Below are 15,668 nucleotides of genomic sequence, written 5' to 3'. Positions count from 1 at the left end.
GATGAGCAGTGCCTGGTTTTCTCCACACATACCGCTTAGAATTAAGGCCAAAAAGTTCTATCTTGGTCTCATCAGACCAGAGGATCTTATTTATCACCATCTTGGAGTCCTTCAGGTGTTTTTTAGCAAAATCCATGCGGGCTTTCATGTGTCTTGCACTGAGGAGAGGCTTCCGTCGGGCCACTCTGCCATAAAGCCCCGACTGGTGGATTGCTGCAGTGATGGTTGACTTACTACAACTTTCTCCCATCTCCCGACTGCATCTCTGGAGCTCAGCCACAGTGACCTTTGGGTTCTTCTTTACCTCTCTCACCAAGGCTCTTCTCCCCCGATAGCTCAGTTTGGCCGGACGGCCAGCTCTAGGAAGGGTTCTGGTCGTCCCAAACGTCTTCCATTTGAGGATTATGGAGGCCACTGTGCTCTTAGGAACCTTAAGTGCAGCAGAAATTTTTTTGTAACCTTGGCCAGATCTGTGCCTTGCCACAATTCTGTCTCTGAGCTCTTCAGGCAGTTCCTTTGACCTCATGATTCTCATTTGCTCTGACATGCACTGTGAGCTGTAAGGTCTTATATAGACAGGTGTGTGGCTTTCCTAATCAAGTCCAATCAGTATAATCAAACACAGCTGGACTCAAATGAAGGTGTAGAACCATCTCAAGGATGATCAGAAGAAATAGACAGCACCTGAGTTAAATATGAGTTTCACGGCAAAGGGTCTGAATACTTATGACCATGTGATATTTCAGTTTTTCTTTTTTAATAAATTTGCAAAAATTTCTACATTTCTGTTTTTTTCTGTCAAGATGGGGTGCTGAGTGTACATTACTGAGAAATAAAATGAACTTTTTTGATTTTTGGAAAATGGCTGCAATGAAACAAAGAGTGAAAAATTTAAAGGGGTCTGAATACTTTCCGTACCCACTGTACATGGTACATGGTAACAAAAGAAAAAATAAGGGCTAACGCTGCTAAGGATGCATGGGAGATTCAGCTCAGAATAACAGTAACAATATAGCTATACAATAAGATAGTTTGGCCTCTCTGCACTCCGTATGCCCTCACAATTCACCTTCCTTACAAAGCTATAATCAGATGTAAAGAGGTATGCTATGACAGTCCTGTAATAAAATTGGAATAGACTGTGTGGGCTACACACATTTCATCACTTGTGTTGTTTACTAAACTGAATTTGTTTCTCTTTAGAGGCACTTCTAATCCCAGAAAACCTAACGGAGGTGGAGCTGCTGATTCTGGGGAACAGACAGTGTGATTGTGACTACACAAATGGCAGTCTCACAAGCAGCATGTTGTGCGGCAGGGTAAATGATGGAGAGGAGATCTCCTATCAGGTGATCAATTTTACGCCTTTGTATGATTCAGATTTGACCTTCTGCAAAGATTCCTTCTCCTAAATGTTTCTCTCTTTAAAGTTGTATATTGGAGATCCACTGGTGAGCAAGCAGGGTGGTCGCTGGATCCAGGATGGAGTAAGTATTTTGACTTTTTTTCCTCAGCCTAATTTCCCAGCATTGTTCACCAGAGTTTCCCAGTATCAGTCGTGGATCAACAACCAGACCACCAGAAACCAGCCAGGCTTCGTCACCTTCATGTCCAATGGGACTGACAGTGACCTCAGTGTCAGCTGTCTTGTGGTGCCACCTCTTCCAACAATCCTTGCTCCAACCATCCTCTCTTCAACCAGCTTTACTACGACAACCCTCAATTCAACAACCCTCACTTCAACCAGCCTCCCTCCAACAACCACCCTCGCTCCAACAACCCCAGCTCCAACCACCCTCACTTCAACAACCCCAGCTCCAACAACCCTCACTTCAACAACCCAAGCTCCAACCACCTTCACTTCAACAACCACCCTCACTCCAACAACCCCAGCTCCAACCACCCTCACTTCAACAACCCCAGCTCCAACAACCCTCACTTCAACAACCCAAGCTCCAACCACCTTCACTTCAACAACCACCCTCACTTCAACAACCCAAGCTCCAACCACCCTCACTTCAACAACCCCAGCTCCAACAACCCAAGCTCCAACCACCTTCACTTCAACAACCACCCTCACTTCAACAACCCAAGCTCCGACCACCCTCACTTCAACAACCCCAGCTCCAACAACTCTCACTTCAACAACCACAGCTCCAACAACTCTCACTTCAACCACCCTCACTTCAACAACCCAAGCTCCAACCAGCTTCACTTCAACAACCAGCCTCACTCCAACAACCCAAGCTCCAACCAGCCTCACTTCAACAACCAGCCTCACTCCAACAACCCAAGCTCCAACCACCTTCACTTCAACAACCACCCTCACTTCAACAACCCAAGCTCCAACCACCTTCACTTCAACAACCACCCTCACTTCAACAACCCAAGCTCCAACCAGCCTCACTTCAACAACCAGCCTCACTCCAACAACCCAAGCTCCAACCACCTTCACTTCAACAACCACCCTCACTTCAACAACCCAAGCTCCAACCAGCCTCACTCCAACAACCCAAGCTCCAACCAGCCTCACTTCAACAACCACCCTCACTTCAACAACCCAAGCTCCAACCAGCCTCACTTCAACAACCAGCCTCACTTCAACAACCCAAGCTCCAACCACCTTCACTTCAACAACCACCCTCACTTCAACAACCCAAGCTCCAACCACCCTCACTTCAACAACCCCAGCTCCAACAACTCTCACTTCAACAACCACAGCTCCAACCAGCCTCACTCCAACAACCCTCACTTCAACAAGCCCAGCTCCAACAACCCTCACTTCAACAAGCCCAGCTCCAACCAGCCTCACTTCAACAACCCCAGCTCCAACCAGCCTCACTCCAACAACCCTCACTCCAACAACCCCAGCTCCAACCAGCATTACTTCAACAACCCAAGCTCCAACCACCCTCAATTCAACAGCACAAGCTCCAGCCACCCTTAGTTCAACAACTCGAGCTCCAGCCACCCTCACTTCAACCAGCCTCGCTCCATCAACCCTCACTTCCACCAGCTTCGCCCCAACAATCCTCAGTTCAACAACCCATGCTCCAACCAGCCTCACTTCAACCAGCCTCACCCCAACCACCCTCACTTCAACAGCTCTCGCTCCAACCACCCTTACTTCAACAGCTCTCGCTCTAACAACAACATCCCCACGTAAGTGCCTGTCATGCCCAGACTTTGATTACTCAACCTACATTTCATTTTGGAAGGCTTGAACATTTTATATTTTTCTTCCACACAGTATAACAGTTTCATATATATTATGTAACAGCTTGTTCCAGCTCTTCATTGAAGCTGTATGAATTTTACAATGATGAAAATATTCAAACCAAAGACTGTCTATTCTTTATTGCTGCACTTTTTCATCAGGATGAAATATCCCAGATGTGTTTTGTATCATTTTGTCCAAATGTCCTCAAACATTCAGCCTGCCTCTCCACTATAAATATAATAAGGTTATGTAGGTTGTACAAAGGTTGACTAAACAACATGACGTAATGCTGGATCAACAGTATCTGGTCTGAGATTATAAGGCTTTACACTTTGGATTTGATTGTCTACCTTTTGCTTTTCTTTCCAGCTGTAGTCTGTGGCCAAGCCCCACTGAATTCACATATTCTGAGAGGAAGCAAATTGGCGACAGCTGGTGTTTGGCCATGGATGGCGAGCCTACGGAACAATGGAAGTCATGCGTGTGGTGGGACTCTGGTGGCTTTGGACTTTGTTTTGAGCAGCGCCAACTGCTTCTCAAGGTGAGACACCTGCAGTGATATAATGGATGGCATAATTCTGTTTAATGGTTGAGCCATTTAAGAACAGAAGGATTTTTTAAAAACACTCAATAGGAACAAGACTTTCAAGTCAACAGCCAGCAGCTCTGAGACATTGTACTTTGAGCTAAACGCTAACATCAAGATGCTACCATGCTCGCAATGATAATGCTAACATGCTGATGTTTAGCCAGTAATAATGCTATGTGCACCATTTTATTTTAGCATTTTAGCAAGCTAGCATTAGCACTAAACACAAAGTAAAATTGAGGCTTATGCGAAAGTTCTTTCTTTTGCAGTATGTTATCTGACACAGGAAGTTTTTAAGAACTGTCCTCTGGGGAATGTAAATATCCGTTCATCTACTAGATGTTGAGAAACTGTGCACAAGATAAGTGGGAAGTTTGACCTGCTGGTGGTGTTAGAGGAAAAGAAAGAACATGCCCAAAGTTGAATTAAGTTTGTTTGTTGTTACCTCTGGGAACCGTGAATGTCTGAACCAAATAACATGCCAATCCATCCAAGAGTTGCTGAGATATTTCAATCTGGAAAGCCAAGCTCAGCCCATTCACTTTTAACATAAACATGCTGTTGTCATGGAAATCATATATTTCCCAGTGCAGAATTGAAGCAAACCCTTGTCATATGGTTGATTTTTTTAAAGGAGAAAACACAGAGGAGTACATGAAAACAAAAACTCAGCTGGGTCAGTGTACCACCTAGGGCAATATCAGACATCTGGCCCTGAGCAGATGCCAACATAAAATTTAAAGCAGGAAGACTGCTCCCTAACACTGTGACCTTAAGAACTCCACTTCCCATTGGAATGGAGAAGCATAAGATCACAGATGTTCATAGACACAAATCCCGGAATGTCCTAATGGAAAGTATAATTTCAGAGTCACCATGAACACACACACTTTAGATTAATCTCGGTCACACATACACTGCCCTGCTGCCCCAAAATACTCACTAGAGCACCAAATGTTGATTCATCCGCTGCTCAAAATAATCCCCAATAATTGTACGATTCTGGTTTGTCTGATAAAACCTACAGTAAGTGACTGAGCCACAGATAGGAAGTTAGACAATGTTGAGAGAAGGACTAACATGTTGTTGGTTTGAGTCTAAACAACAGGTTATTGTTAATGAGAAACAGTCCAAGGTTCAGTCCTTGTTTTAAACTAACCAGAGATTTTAACGTTTTGAGTTCTCCTCAGTCCTTATTAGTTATTTCATCTCCCACAGTTCACCCATACCGTCTGAATGGACTGTTGTTTTGGGTCGTTTGAATCAGAATGGATCCAACCTCTTTGAGGTGACATTAAATGTGACAAATGTCACTCTGAGCCACTTCACTGGGTCTAATGTAGCAGTGCTGCGTCTGGCAACCAGACCCACCCTGTTCAACTACATCCAGCCCATCTGCCTGGACAACGGACAAACCTTCACTGTGGGCTCGACGTGCTGGGCTGCTGGCTGGAGCGCCGGGCAAGGAGGGGGTGAGTCCATAACACAGTTTGACACAGTAATGCTAACTCTGCATCATTTCACCTCTTTAGATTAAACACTGAGGTCATCGCACATTTGTTATGGCACTAACAAATTGGTAAAAGTACGTTTGCCCATTTAGTTTAGGTTCTTGCTATCTAGGCTTGATTCAGATGTTTCACTTTAAGTCATTTTTTTATTTTTCCAAACTCTAGTGGAACAAGTTCTGCAGGAGGTCCAGACCTCGGTGGTAAACTGTGGAAACGCATCAACAAGTGACAGCATTTGTACGAGCTCTTTCACACTGGGGCAGGTGAGTAATGAGAGCAGGAGCTTATTCTACTTTCATGTGGCTTTCTATTTTATCAAGGTGTTTGTGGATCCTTTAACATTAGAACTTTTATTCTTGACCTTTGAATCAACAGTTGAGAGAACAATCTCAAAACAAGCTCCATTTAATAGCTGCTCTGAAGCTTTAGATTATAGCTATTTTTGTGAGACTTCTCGTCCATGTTCAGACATACTGTATATGCATGAGTATATGCTTTCCCCTCTCACCTTTTACTTGATGTTGCAATCGCATAGTATTGCTACATCACTACTGCTTTATTCTGCAGTTTGTCTATCATCACATGATATCTGGTTGGTTAGCCATCACCAGTTTGTCAGTCTGGATCTTGAAGTCCCACAGGATCTTGGCTCGGTCATTCTCAACTACCTTAGGAGGTGTCTTCCATTTTGACCTTGGGACTTCCAGCAGCCGGCATACTGGCATTCATGGAACATGGATCATGTCAGGGCCTGGTGCTGTCCAGCTCCTCATACCTGATTCTTTCTTGGATGTCGGCCATTATAATTGTTACTGGACTTGGTGTCTGAGTGTGGAGATGATGAAGACATCTCCCTGCTGACATGTCGTCCTGGCTTGTTGTACCTCATCAGTCTCTAGTTGTGATAGCAGTTACCGCTTGTGGATGTTAGAACAATGAACTAGGAGTTGTTTCTTTGTCAGTGTGATGGATTTTGAAGGATCCATATATCCCACAGTCTCTAACCGGGATTGTTTGTACATCCTAATAGTTAAATTATTTTTCAGTTTTCAGATAAGTCTGAAAAACTGGTTATTAGGAAACGAAAGGATTGTGGTGACCATGGAGGAGCTGATGTTAGTAAAGCAAGTTAGGGATGTAAACTACTACTGAAGAGAGGTTTCTTTTGGATTTTAATGTACAAATTAAATGCTTAGTAATTATACATAAAGGGGTGAATGAATATGCTGATACGTAACATGTTACTTATTTTTTATGTTACTTTCTACAGATAACTGTCAAAACCAATAAATTAAGTAACTAAAAAAAGGGCCACTTGAATGATCCAATCAATAATGATTCTGAGGTCATACTAACAGGGTTGTCCCTGCCATTATGAGGTTTAGGTGGTGAAGCCCAAAACAGTTTGTGTGCTGTGCCATGAATGTAAAATCAAGTGTAAAATTGTAACTTGAGCTTTTGAAATGCCGCTTCTAATCAGCAGCATTTATATTTTTACCAATCTGTTTATTTTTAAGGGACAATGAACATCGATCAACATCACTTTAATTGTGGCAGTTTTAGCTAAAAGGCAGATTTTCATCCCATAGCCACAAGTTAAATTAGCCATTACATTTACGAAGCAAACATGAGATAGGTATCAAATGTCTCATGTCACTCTTAGCGAGACAGTGAAAAAAACAAACGACCCTTTTAAGTATTCCTATCAGCCATAAGGATTGTCTGTAAAGCACATTTGGTGAAACTTAGAAAAATAGAACATTACTTTCTGTAGTTTCACGAGAAGTTGGACTTGAACATTTCCGTCTTGCTTGTTTGTTCAGGGTGATGCTGGCGGTCCAGTGATGTGTAAGCAGGGCGGCTCTTGGTTCCAGGCAGCAGTGTTGTCAGTTGAAAACAACAGCACCAGTCAAACACAAGCAGATCCAGTGATGGTCTTCACCAAACTCAGCCGCTTTCAGACCTTCCTGGCTCAGACAGTGGGGACGTTCTTATCTCCAGCCTCCAACACCAGCAGCACCACAGCTGCCACCAGTACTCTCACCACCAGCAGCACAACTGCCACCAATACACCTACTACCAGTGGGGGCGCTCCTGCTCACTCCCCCTTCTTCATCTTCCATCTCCTCATCTTCTCTGTGTGTCTCCACCTCTTCTTATAGATGCAACAAGCACAAAGTAATGTCAACAAGCTTGAATTTAAGAGACCCTGTAGGCTTAAAGCTGCATTAACTAATCTATGACTTGATTCTGACTCTGTTGGTGACCACTGGAGATCAAAACATGGATTATGGACGCTAACTAATTTTAGTTAGTTAACTCTTGTGCTTTTTCTTTACTTTTTAAATAAATGCTTGTGTATATGTCACAGCCTCCCTTTAATGACCCCTCCTATGTGACAAACTGTGAGTGTTTGTTTTTTTTTTTTTCTTTGTGTATTTCTGTTTTGTCTGGTTTGCTCTCTCTCTGATCAGACGCCCGTTCCCCACTGGATCCTTAAGACATCTTGTGAAGAGTTGTGAGCTCGGATTTGGTATCATCTGCCTAGCCCCTGCCCTCTGACTCCATGCTTATCACTCTACTGAATCTCTGACAGTATATACATGCTGGGATGAATATATTGCTGACCTCTTCTACATAGAACTCCAAATCCTTTAACACACTATCTATTAATATTCATTACATTTTTAAAAAGAATTCCAGACAAAAGTTTAGTATATTTAATGAAAAGGAATTAGGTAAATCAGTTTTGTCTTGTTTCAAGAGTTGTGCCCTGAGGTGAATATAACTTTAAGTTATATTCTATTATTCATTATTAATATAATAATAATAATTACATTTTTAATATAAATCTTGATGTCATTTGAACCCTAATCTCAAGCACTTCTTCTAACCACCTGCTTATTGGGCATGACCTCGTGTTGTGTTCTTTTTTTCTTTTTTCAGGCTTAGACTCTGACCCTGACTCTTGTACACCTTTTTCTGTTCTGGGCCCTTTTCTGTTCCACCAGTTCCACCAGTGGGCGCAGTTTCCCAACACATCTCCTGCCATGAGCTTCTGTGGAGCAGCCAGTTCACCCTGTCCTCTCTAACCAGGCACTTCCTCTTAAACATTCTAATGATTGCTATGATTTTTCCTATGGTCTCTTTATTATTGTATTGTATTGTTCTCCATTTGTTCTATTATTGCCAAAAGATCTTCATTGATATCTACACTGACCCTGTTTTGTTTTTTCCTAAGATTTTTTTCTACTACTAGTCCTCTTCTGGAGTCTCTACAGAAATGCCAGCAAAGCTTCCCACCAAAGGTTTGTGCTACCTCTGTTTCAAAACCTCGTTCTTCCTCTAACTCAGTTAATCTGTTGAGGAAAAACTGGATGTTTTTCTGAAGTTAGTGGTTCTTATGATGATGCTTTTCACCAGAAATATGTTTTGTCCTGGAGAGCTTAACTGCTTTACAAGTTCTGCTTAGCCATTCACTTTTAGCAGTGACTAATGTGTCTTATGTGTTACGGCTATGTCCACTGTTTCAATCCCACATTGCACTTATGGTTCATTCAATGTTGTTATCCTATTTTTTTTATTTACAGAGGGGAGGACTTCACCTCCTCTCCTCACAGCCAAGGTTATTCTTTTCACTTCATTCCTTCTTTCCTTTCCTGCTTAGAGCCCAAATCTGTGTTTGACTAATCTCCACCACAGGTTGAAATGGCTGTCCCCACCACTTTTTTAAAGCGTAATTTGTTAAAAAGAACATTCTGAAATATAGCTCGCAGTTGAACAAATGAAAATGCCCTTAGAAAGGTTTATTTTCACAATAAAAAAACATGTAGTGCAATTAAAATATAGAAGAATCAAATGTGCATTGTCCAAAAAAAGTAACTTAAGCTAAAAAAAAAAACACAAGCTACTGATTATAAGATGACCCAAAACGTGCAACACCGATCAGTAACTTTAGCAACTTCTATTTGGCCAAGTTTTCCGTTCTCTCCCTGTGAACATGACAAAAGAGGAGGGAAGACTAAATCGTGCCTACACGTGTGTTGCCTCAGCAGGGATGATATTACATGAGAAAAGTTGATCTACAGGAGAAACAGACCTGAAAGCAGCACAGAATGACTGAGAGCTGCACTGACTCAGATTCTGTTATATTTATATATTTGGAAATGTCACCTGCTACCTGAATTTTGTGTTTCCTTTTACATAAATAAAAACATTTCCACCATAAATAGGTGCAGAAAATTTCACCAGAATGCAGGAAATCAAGTGTTCAATGATCCAACACCATCCAACTGACTGGCAGGGAAACTCAGCTATTTAACCTCAGCAGGGTCGTTGGCCAGTTGGTGTTCCTACTGAACGACCATCGTTGGCATCTTCACCTGAGGCCAATAGGTTACGTTGAGTTTCCAGGGAAGTGATGAACCAGCGGTATCGATGACCCGGGCCAACGACCCACTGAGGTTAAATAGCTGAGTTTCCCTGCCAGTCAGTCAGAACTGAAGAAGTCCTTTGGATGAGGGACGAAACGTCTTCCAGTATCTTCAACCAAGTCCAGTTGCCCTTGATTGTAACCTTCGTTGGATTGGTGTTCCTGGTTGCTGTGACGACAGTCGTTACAGTCGTTAGGACTACCAGTGACCAAGACTGAACGACCATCGTTGGCATCTTCACCTGAGGCCAATAGGTTACGTTTGTTGAGTTTCCAGGGAAGTGATGAACCAGCGGTATCGATGACCCTGGCCAACGACCCACTGAGGTTAAATAGCTGAGTTTCCCTGCCAGTCAGTCAGAACTGAAGAAGTCCTTTGGATGAGGGACGAAACGTCTTCCAGTATCTTCAACCAAGTCCAGTTGCCCTTGATTGTAACCTTCGTTGGATTGGTGTTCCTGGTTGCTGTGACGACAGTCGTTACAGTCGTTAGGACTACCAGTGACCAAGACTGAACGACCATTGTTGGCATCTTCACCTGAGGCCAATAGGTTACGTTTGTTGAGTTTCCAGGGAAGTGATGAACCAGCGGTATCGATGACCCTGGCCAACGACCCACTGAGGTTAAATAGCTGAGTTTCCCTGCCAGTCAGTCAGAACTGAAGAAGTCCTTTGGATGAGGGACGAAACGTCTTCCAGTATCTTCAACCAAGTCCAGTTGCCCTTGATTTTAACCTTCGTTGGATAACTATGACCTGGATGACTGAGAATCTTCATAGACAAATGTTCAATGATCAAAATTTCCTGGGGGAGGTCCCCCCAGACCCCTCCGCTAATATCTCAGCACTGAGGATATCTTTAAAATGCTGTTTAAGAAACTTTTCGTCTTGTTCTCGTGAACCTAATATCGCATATCATGATTTCTCGCAAGCTAAGTGTCTCTTCACACCCCTAATCTGAGCCCATATGTCCTCACAACTTTTCAACACAAAGTGACACCCTTGATCTCCACAATATTCCTGTGAACAACACCAGGAATACTAATGCTGCGAAGCTCTCTCTAGTGGCCGTACAACGCGAACACATGACAAAAACGGTCACGTCTTAAAAAATAAATAGCCTGAATTTTTTTTTCGGGGGTGGTGGGTAGGGTCGATGTATATAGTAAGTTAGCTGCTTTTCACCCAGGAGACTGGCATTCAGTTCCCATGTGAAACAAGACTGATTTGTTTTTTAATTAATTTACGTTGTAGCATTAGCTATGTTAGCTTTGTGGAGTTAGAGCTTTTGCTTCACAGGGGTGTGTGCTTAAACGCAAGTTGACTGGCCGGCCGGCTGATTATCTCCCCCCCGCCAGCGGCTGGTGAGCTTCTCAACTCTGAAAACTTCTGAGCAGATTTTCGATTCGCCATCAATTTTCGTAAAACTGCAAATATTTGAAATCGAGTGAATGCACTGATGCACTCAAAATCACAAGTGTAAATATGGAAGGGTACAAATTGAGACACACCTCTAGTCTTGCATAGCAGGCCTTGATTCAGTCAGATTTAGCATGGTGAAAATAGGCCCCGTCCCTCTACTGTGCTTGGGGAAGTTGGTCAAAGGAAGTGGGCTTTCAGGGAGGGGGTCTTAAAGAGACAGGAGCTAAAACTAAGTGTTCAGAAAGAGGATGAAAAGAGGTCCAACGAAGTTTAAAGTCAAGGGCAACTGGACTTGGTTGAAGATACTGGAAGACGTTTCGTCCCTCATCCAAAGGACTTCTTCAAAGGTCCCAAGCGCCCAAGCCAGAGAGGAGGAACAGAACCAACTGAAGGGGGCACTTACAGCCTGTGGATACCCTAAATGGACCTTTGTGAAAACAGCCACAAGATCCAGGAAGAACAAAACTACAGGGGAGGAGGAAAAGAAGGTCAAACGCAACAACATTGTGATTCCATACGTGTCTGGAGTATCAGAGAAACTCAGGAGGATTTTCAACAAACATAACATCCCTGTGTTTTTTAAACCCAAGAACACACTAAGACAGATGCTGGTCCACCCCAAAGACCGCACACCCAAACACAAGAAAAGCAATCTAGTGTATGCGGTCCAATGCAGTGAGGAATGCACAGACCTGTATATTGGGGAGACTAAACAACCACTACACAAACGCATGGCTCAACACAGAAGGGCCAACTCCTCAGGTCAAGACTCTGCAGTCTACTTACATCTGAAGGACAGAGGACACTCGTTTGAGGACCACCAGGTGCACATTTTAGACAGAGAAGATGGATGGTTTGAAAGAGGTGTCAAGGAAGCATCTACACCAGGGTTGAGAAGCCGTCATTGAACAGGGGAGGGGGTCTACGCCACCACTTATCCCCCACTTACAATGCTGTCCTTTCATCACTTCCCAGGAAACTCAACAAACGTAACCTATTGACCTCAGGTGAAGATACCAACGATGGTCGTTCAGTCTTGGCCACAGGTAGTCTTAACGACTGTAACGACTGTCGTCACAGCAACCAGGAACACTAATGAACCAGCGGTATCGATGACCCGGGATAACGACCCTACTGAGGTTAAATAGCTGAGTTTCCCTGCCAGTCAGTCAGAACTGAAGAAGTCCTTTGGATGAGGGATGAAACGTCTTCCAGTATCTTCAACCAAGTCCAGTTGCCCTTGATTTTAACCTTCGTTGGATAACTATGACCTGGATGACTGAGAATCTTCATAGACATGAAAAGAGGTGCTAAAGTAATTGACAGTATGAGAAAATAAACTTTTTTCAAGTAGAAACCCTAAATACAAGTAGCAACATCAAAATATGTTTTCTACTGTACCTTTAAAAAGAATGTTTACATATTTACCATTAATTGCCAATTGACGATGATGTCTGCCTTCCTTCCCAGTCTGTAAAAAGAGGTAGAGTGTGTGAAATGTGCATCATACATACTGGTCTGATAAATTTGGTATAATGCTCCAGAGCCGAGGGTGATAGTTAGAAGTGATAGTAGTTTGCACCATATTCACTGCAGCAACTGAAGCAAAAAATGTCAGCATATGAGTTTTATCACGTGTGATCCGTAGAATAGGTTTTGTACACCTGCAATGAAGAATTTGAGACTGACATATCTGAGCCTCACAGAAACACCTGTCAGGATTGCTTTATAATGTTTCTATTATTTTTTCCACCCCATTTATGTCAATGAGGGTAGGCTACAAAAACCCCTCAATGTATAAAGTAAAGCAGTTCAAATGGAATCACAAACAGTTGAATCAACACATCTCCAAAGGTCTTTCAATAGAAACTGAACATCATAACCGTCAGAAAGGAGAATTTACTGCAGGTCTGTTGGATTAGACTGTTGCCCCAACTAACACAGTCCAATCAGAATTGTAAAGTCTTGCCTATGGTCGAATGATCGTCAAAGTTATGTCCCCGACATTGACTTGTTATGGAGTATTTTTACACTGTAGTATTGTTACTTTTACTTAAGTAAAGGATCTAAGTACATCTTCTAAAAGCGATGGATGCACAGGGATTGCGATAAAAAACTGTGACATTTGGCCTTTATGGTGCTGACATCGTTTCTGGTTCAACTTGTCCCAATTCAAGTTCATTTGTTCACAGTAATCCTGAGGCTGTCTGATCAGTTCATTCCTGAGCAGGGAGGACTCGGTGTCTCGGTCCAGCCATACGTGTAAATGGATGGATTCTGATTGGCCATTGTCTAATGTGTTTACCAGGTTGCTGCAGGGATAGGTCTGCATGTTCCTTTGTGGACGTGACCAGCTTTTTCTGCCTGGAGCAAATGACCATATTTGGAAATCCGGCTCGGAATGATACCAAGCCATTAGTAGAAAAAAAACAGTTCAAAACAGAGTGTTTGGATCAGGGGGATATCTGAGGGTTTGGCTCACACGGATTTCTTTTTAAATCCTTTTACCTCATCATTTGAAACGTTGGTCATGTTTAATATGAACATCTGTCTTAGTGCTGATTTATGACACTTTGCTGGGCTGCAAACAGGATTTTGGATGACGATGTAGCCAAAGACCAATCACTGAATAGATATTCTCAGATAAATTCACATTGAATGGTGAAAGGAGTTTATATTCAACGCACATTTAACAATAAAGAATATTCAAGAGAATACATTATGATATAGGCCTACACTTTAATAAATGAAAGATAAAAAAAGTTTCTTTATATGAGCGCCATCAAATGCGCCTACCACTCCTGTGAAGCCGGCTATTTGCATGAACTGTGTTTGCTTCTGTCGGATTACGGAGGGTGTTGTTGGGAAGTCGATGAAACGCGTGACAATGTGTTGAACTGTAGCCTAAGTAAATAATCGTTTCCATGACTATTCGGCTTATTGATGGTTATGACAGGCCAAAATAATCAGCATTGCTGCATTTGTCCTGTGGCAAAGAAACCCACTCATAACCCCACAGGGCATTGGTTTTTGAGTCCTGCAACAAAACTGCACCTGCCCCAACATGACTAGCGTCAACCTCCAATTTAAAACGCTGGTCCAGGCGTGGGGCAGAAAGAACAGGAGCAGCGCACAACAGAGTTCTCACATTGTCAAATGCCACCTGACAGAAAGCAGACCAAACAAACTTTGCTGAACCCATCAGAAGATCCGTCAAGGGTGCCACCAATGTTGAAAAGTTTTTACAGAAGGCACGATATTAACCAACCAGACCACCGGACGAACTTGCCCCTGTCCAACAACTCGACCAAGGTACGTCACCGTTGCCTTTGCAAACACACTTAGCCAAGTTCACCGTCAGATGTACCCCAGCCAAGCGACTGAACGGAGGCTCAATGTATTGAATGTGAGCAGGCCATGCATCACTAAACACAACCACGTCATCAAGATAGACGCAACCCTCCAAACCTGCTACCACCTGATTCATCAGGTGCTGGAATGTTGCAGGCGCATTATGTAGGCCAAAGCTCATCACTGTATACTCATACAGGCCAAAAGGTGTAACGAATGCTGAAATTTCCCAGGCCCACTCTGTATTATTCCAAATTTTTTCTAATTCCAGAAGCTTCTCAACCTCAAGCTGCCTTTCCTTCTCTCTATCCTGCTGACGAAGTTTTTCAATTTCCAATTGCATAACAAAAATCTCCCGCTGTTCAAATGACAAACCCGACATTTTAACCGTTTCTGCACAGACATAGGCTCCTCTGCTGCCGAGTCACTTTTCTGCAAGACCCCCTGCTCAAAGAAAGATGATAGTATTGATCTGCTATCTTGGCTAACTGCTCCTTCTTACAACCATTCATAAACGCTGCTGTAGGCGCACCAAAAAAACAAAGTCAAAGAAGCCATACCTACTGCTTACCAATCAGACAGTAACGTTAACTGCAGATACACACCGCCCCAAACAGGAACATTTCCCCCTGACTGCCTAACACAAACTACTTCTCACCCCTAGTCTTCATGCAGCTTGTGGTGGGTTTTATGCACGCAAAACCAGCAGATCTGTGGAGCAACCTGCACGTAGGCACCCAACAAAATCACACGGATGTGCCCCCGAGACAGCTTGTCTGAAAACAGCTGACACTAACCACATCGCCACAACTATGAAAACAACAAACGACTAATGACTAATCAGCAGTGCAGTGACACCAGGCACCCTGATGCACCAAAAAAGTTTTACTGCACTAATTTTTAGACGAGCCCCCATTTGTTATGACCTGGCTCAAAAGGGAGACACACCAAGGTAACCGGTTAACATATGTTTATTTAACGAAAGTAAGCCAAATCAATATTTATGGTTACTTCAAATTAACATAATTAGACAGAGAGAGAGACACCACACCCACTCATAACCCCACAGGGCATCACAGTCAGCACATTTAATCCACATTTTGTGCGTGGTAGGTTAGTTTTGTTTAATGGAATTTGATTAAAA

At 43.0% G+C, this 15,668-nt stretch overlaps 1 protein-coding gene across 3 annotated transcripts; it reads left to right on the top strand.

Moving 5' to 3' along the window:
* Window positions 1–3,497: 3,497 nt before the first annotated feature.
* LOC119896574 (serine protease 41-like) lies at window positions 3,498–7,686 on the top strand. 3 transcript variants are annotated; one of them, XM_038710062.1, is made up of 4 exons: window positions 3,498–3,761; window positions 5,077–5,281; window positions 5,486–5,583; window positions 7,144–7,686. In XM_038710062.1, the coding sequence occupies exons 1-4, from the start codon at window positions 3,666–3,668 to the stop codon at window positions 7,480–7,482; spliced, it is 738 nt and encodes a 245-aa protein (XP_038565990.1). In that variant the 5' UTR covers window positions 3,498–3,665; the 3' UTR covers window positions 7,483–7,686. The 3 variants fall into 3 exon arrangements, with proteins under 3 accessions (XP_038565990.1, XP_038565989.1, XP_038565988.1); XM_038710061.1 differs by having other exon boundaries at window positions 5,028–5,281; window positions 5,495–5,583; XM_038710060.1 differs by having other exon boundaries at window positions 5,028–5,281.
* The last annotated feature ends 7,982 nt before the right edge of the window (window positions 7,687–15,668 follow it).

This window comes from Micropterus salmoides, unplaced genomic scaffold (genome assembly GCF_014851395.1).
Source record: "Micropterus salmoides isolate LMB-PRFRI ecotype aquatic unplaced genomic scaffold, ASM1485139v1 Ms_hic_scaffold_10, whole genome shotgun sequence".
In the NCBI taxonomy this organism is placed as follows: Eukaryota; Metazoa; Chordata; class Actinopteri; order Centrarchiformes; family Centrarchidae; genus Micropterus; species Micropterus salmoides.
This window is presented reverse-complemented; position numbering and strand designations above follow the sequence as displayed.

Coding starts and splice junctions, on each gene's coding strand:
- LOC119896574 (XM_038710060.1), top strand. CDS start 3,670: ATGGCGAGCCTACGGAACAATGGAAGTCATGCGTGTGGTGGGACTCTG. Junction 3,762..5,027: donor AGCGCCAACTGCTTCTCAAG/GTGAGACACCTG, acceptor CATCTCCCACAG/TTCACCCATACCGTCTGAAT. Junction 5,584..7,143: donor GCTCTTTCACACTGGGGCAG/GTGAGTAATGAG, acceptor TTGTTTGTTCAG/GGTGATGCTGGCGGTCCAGT.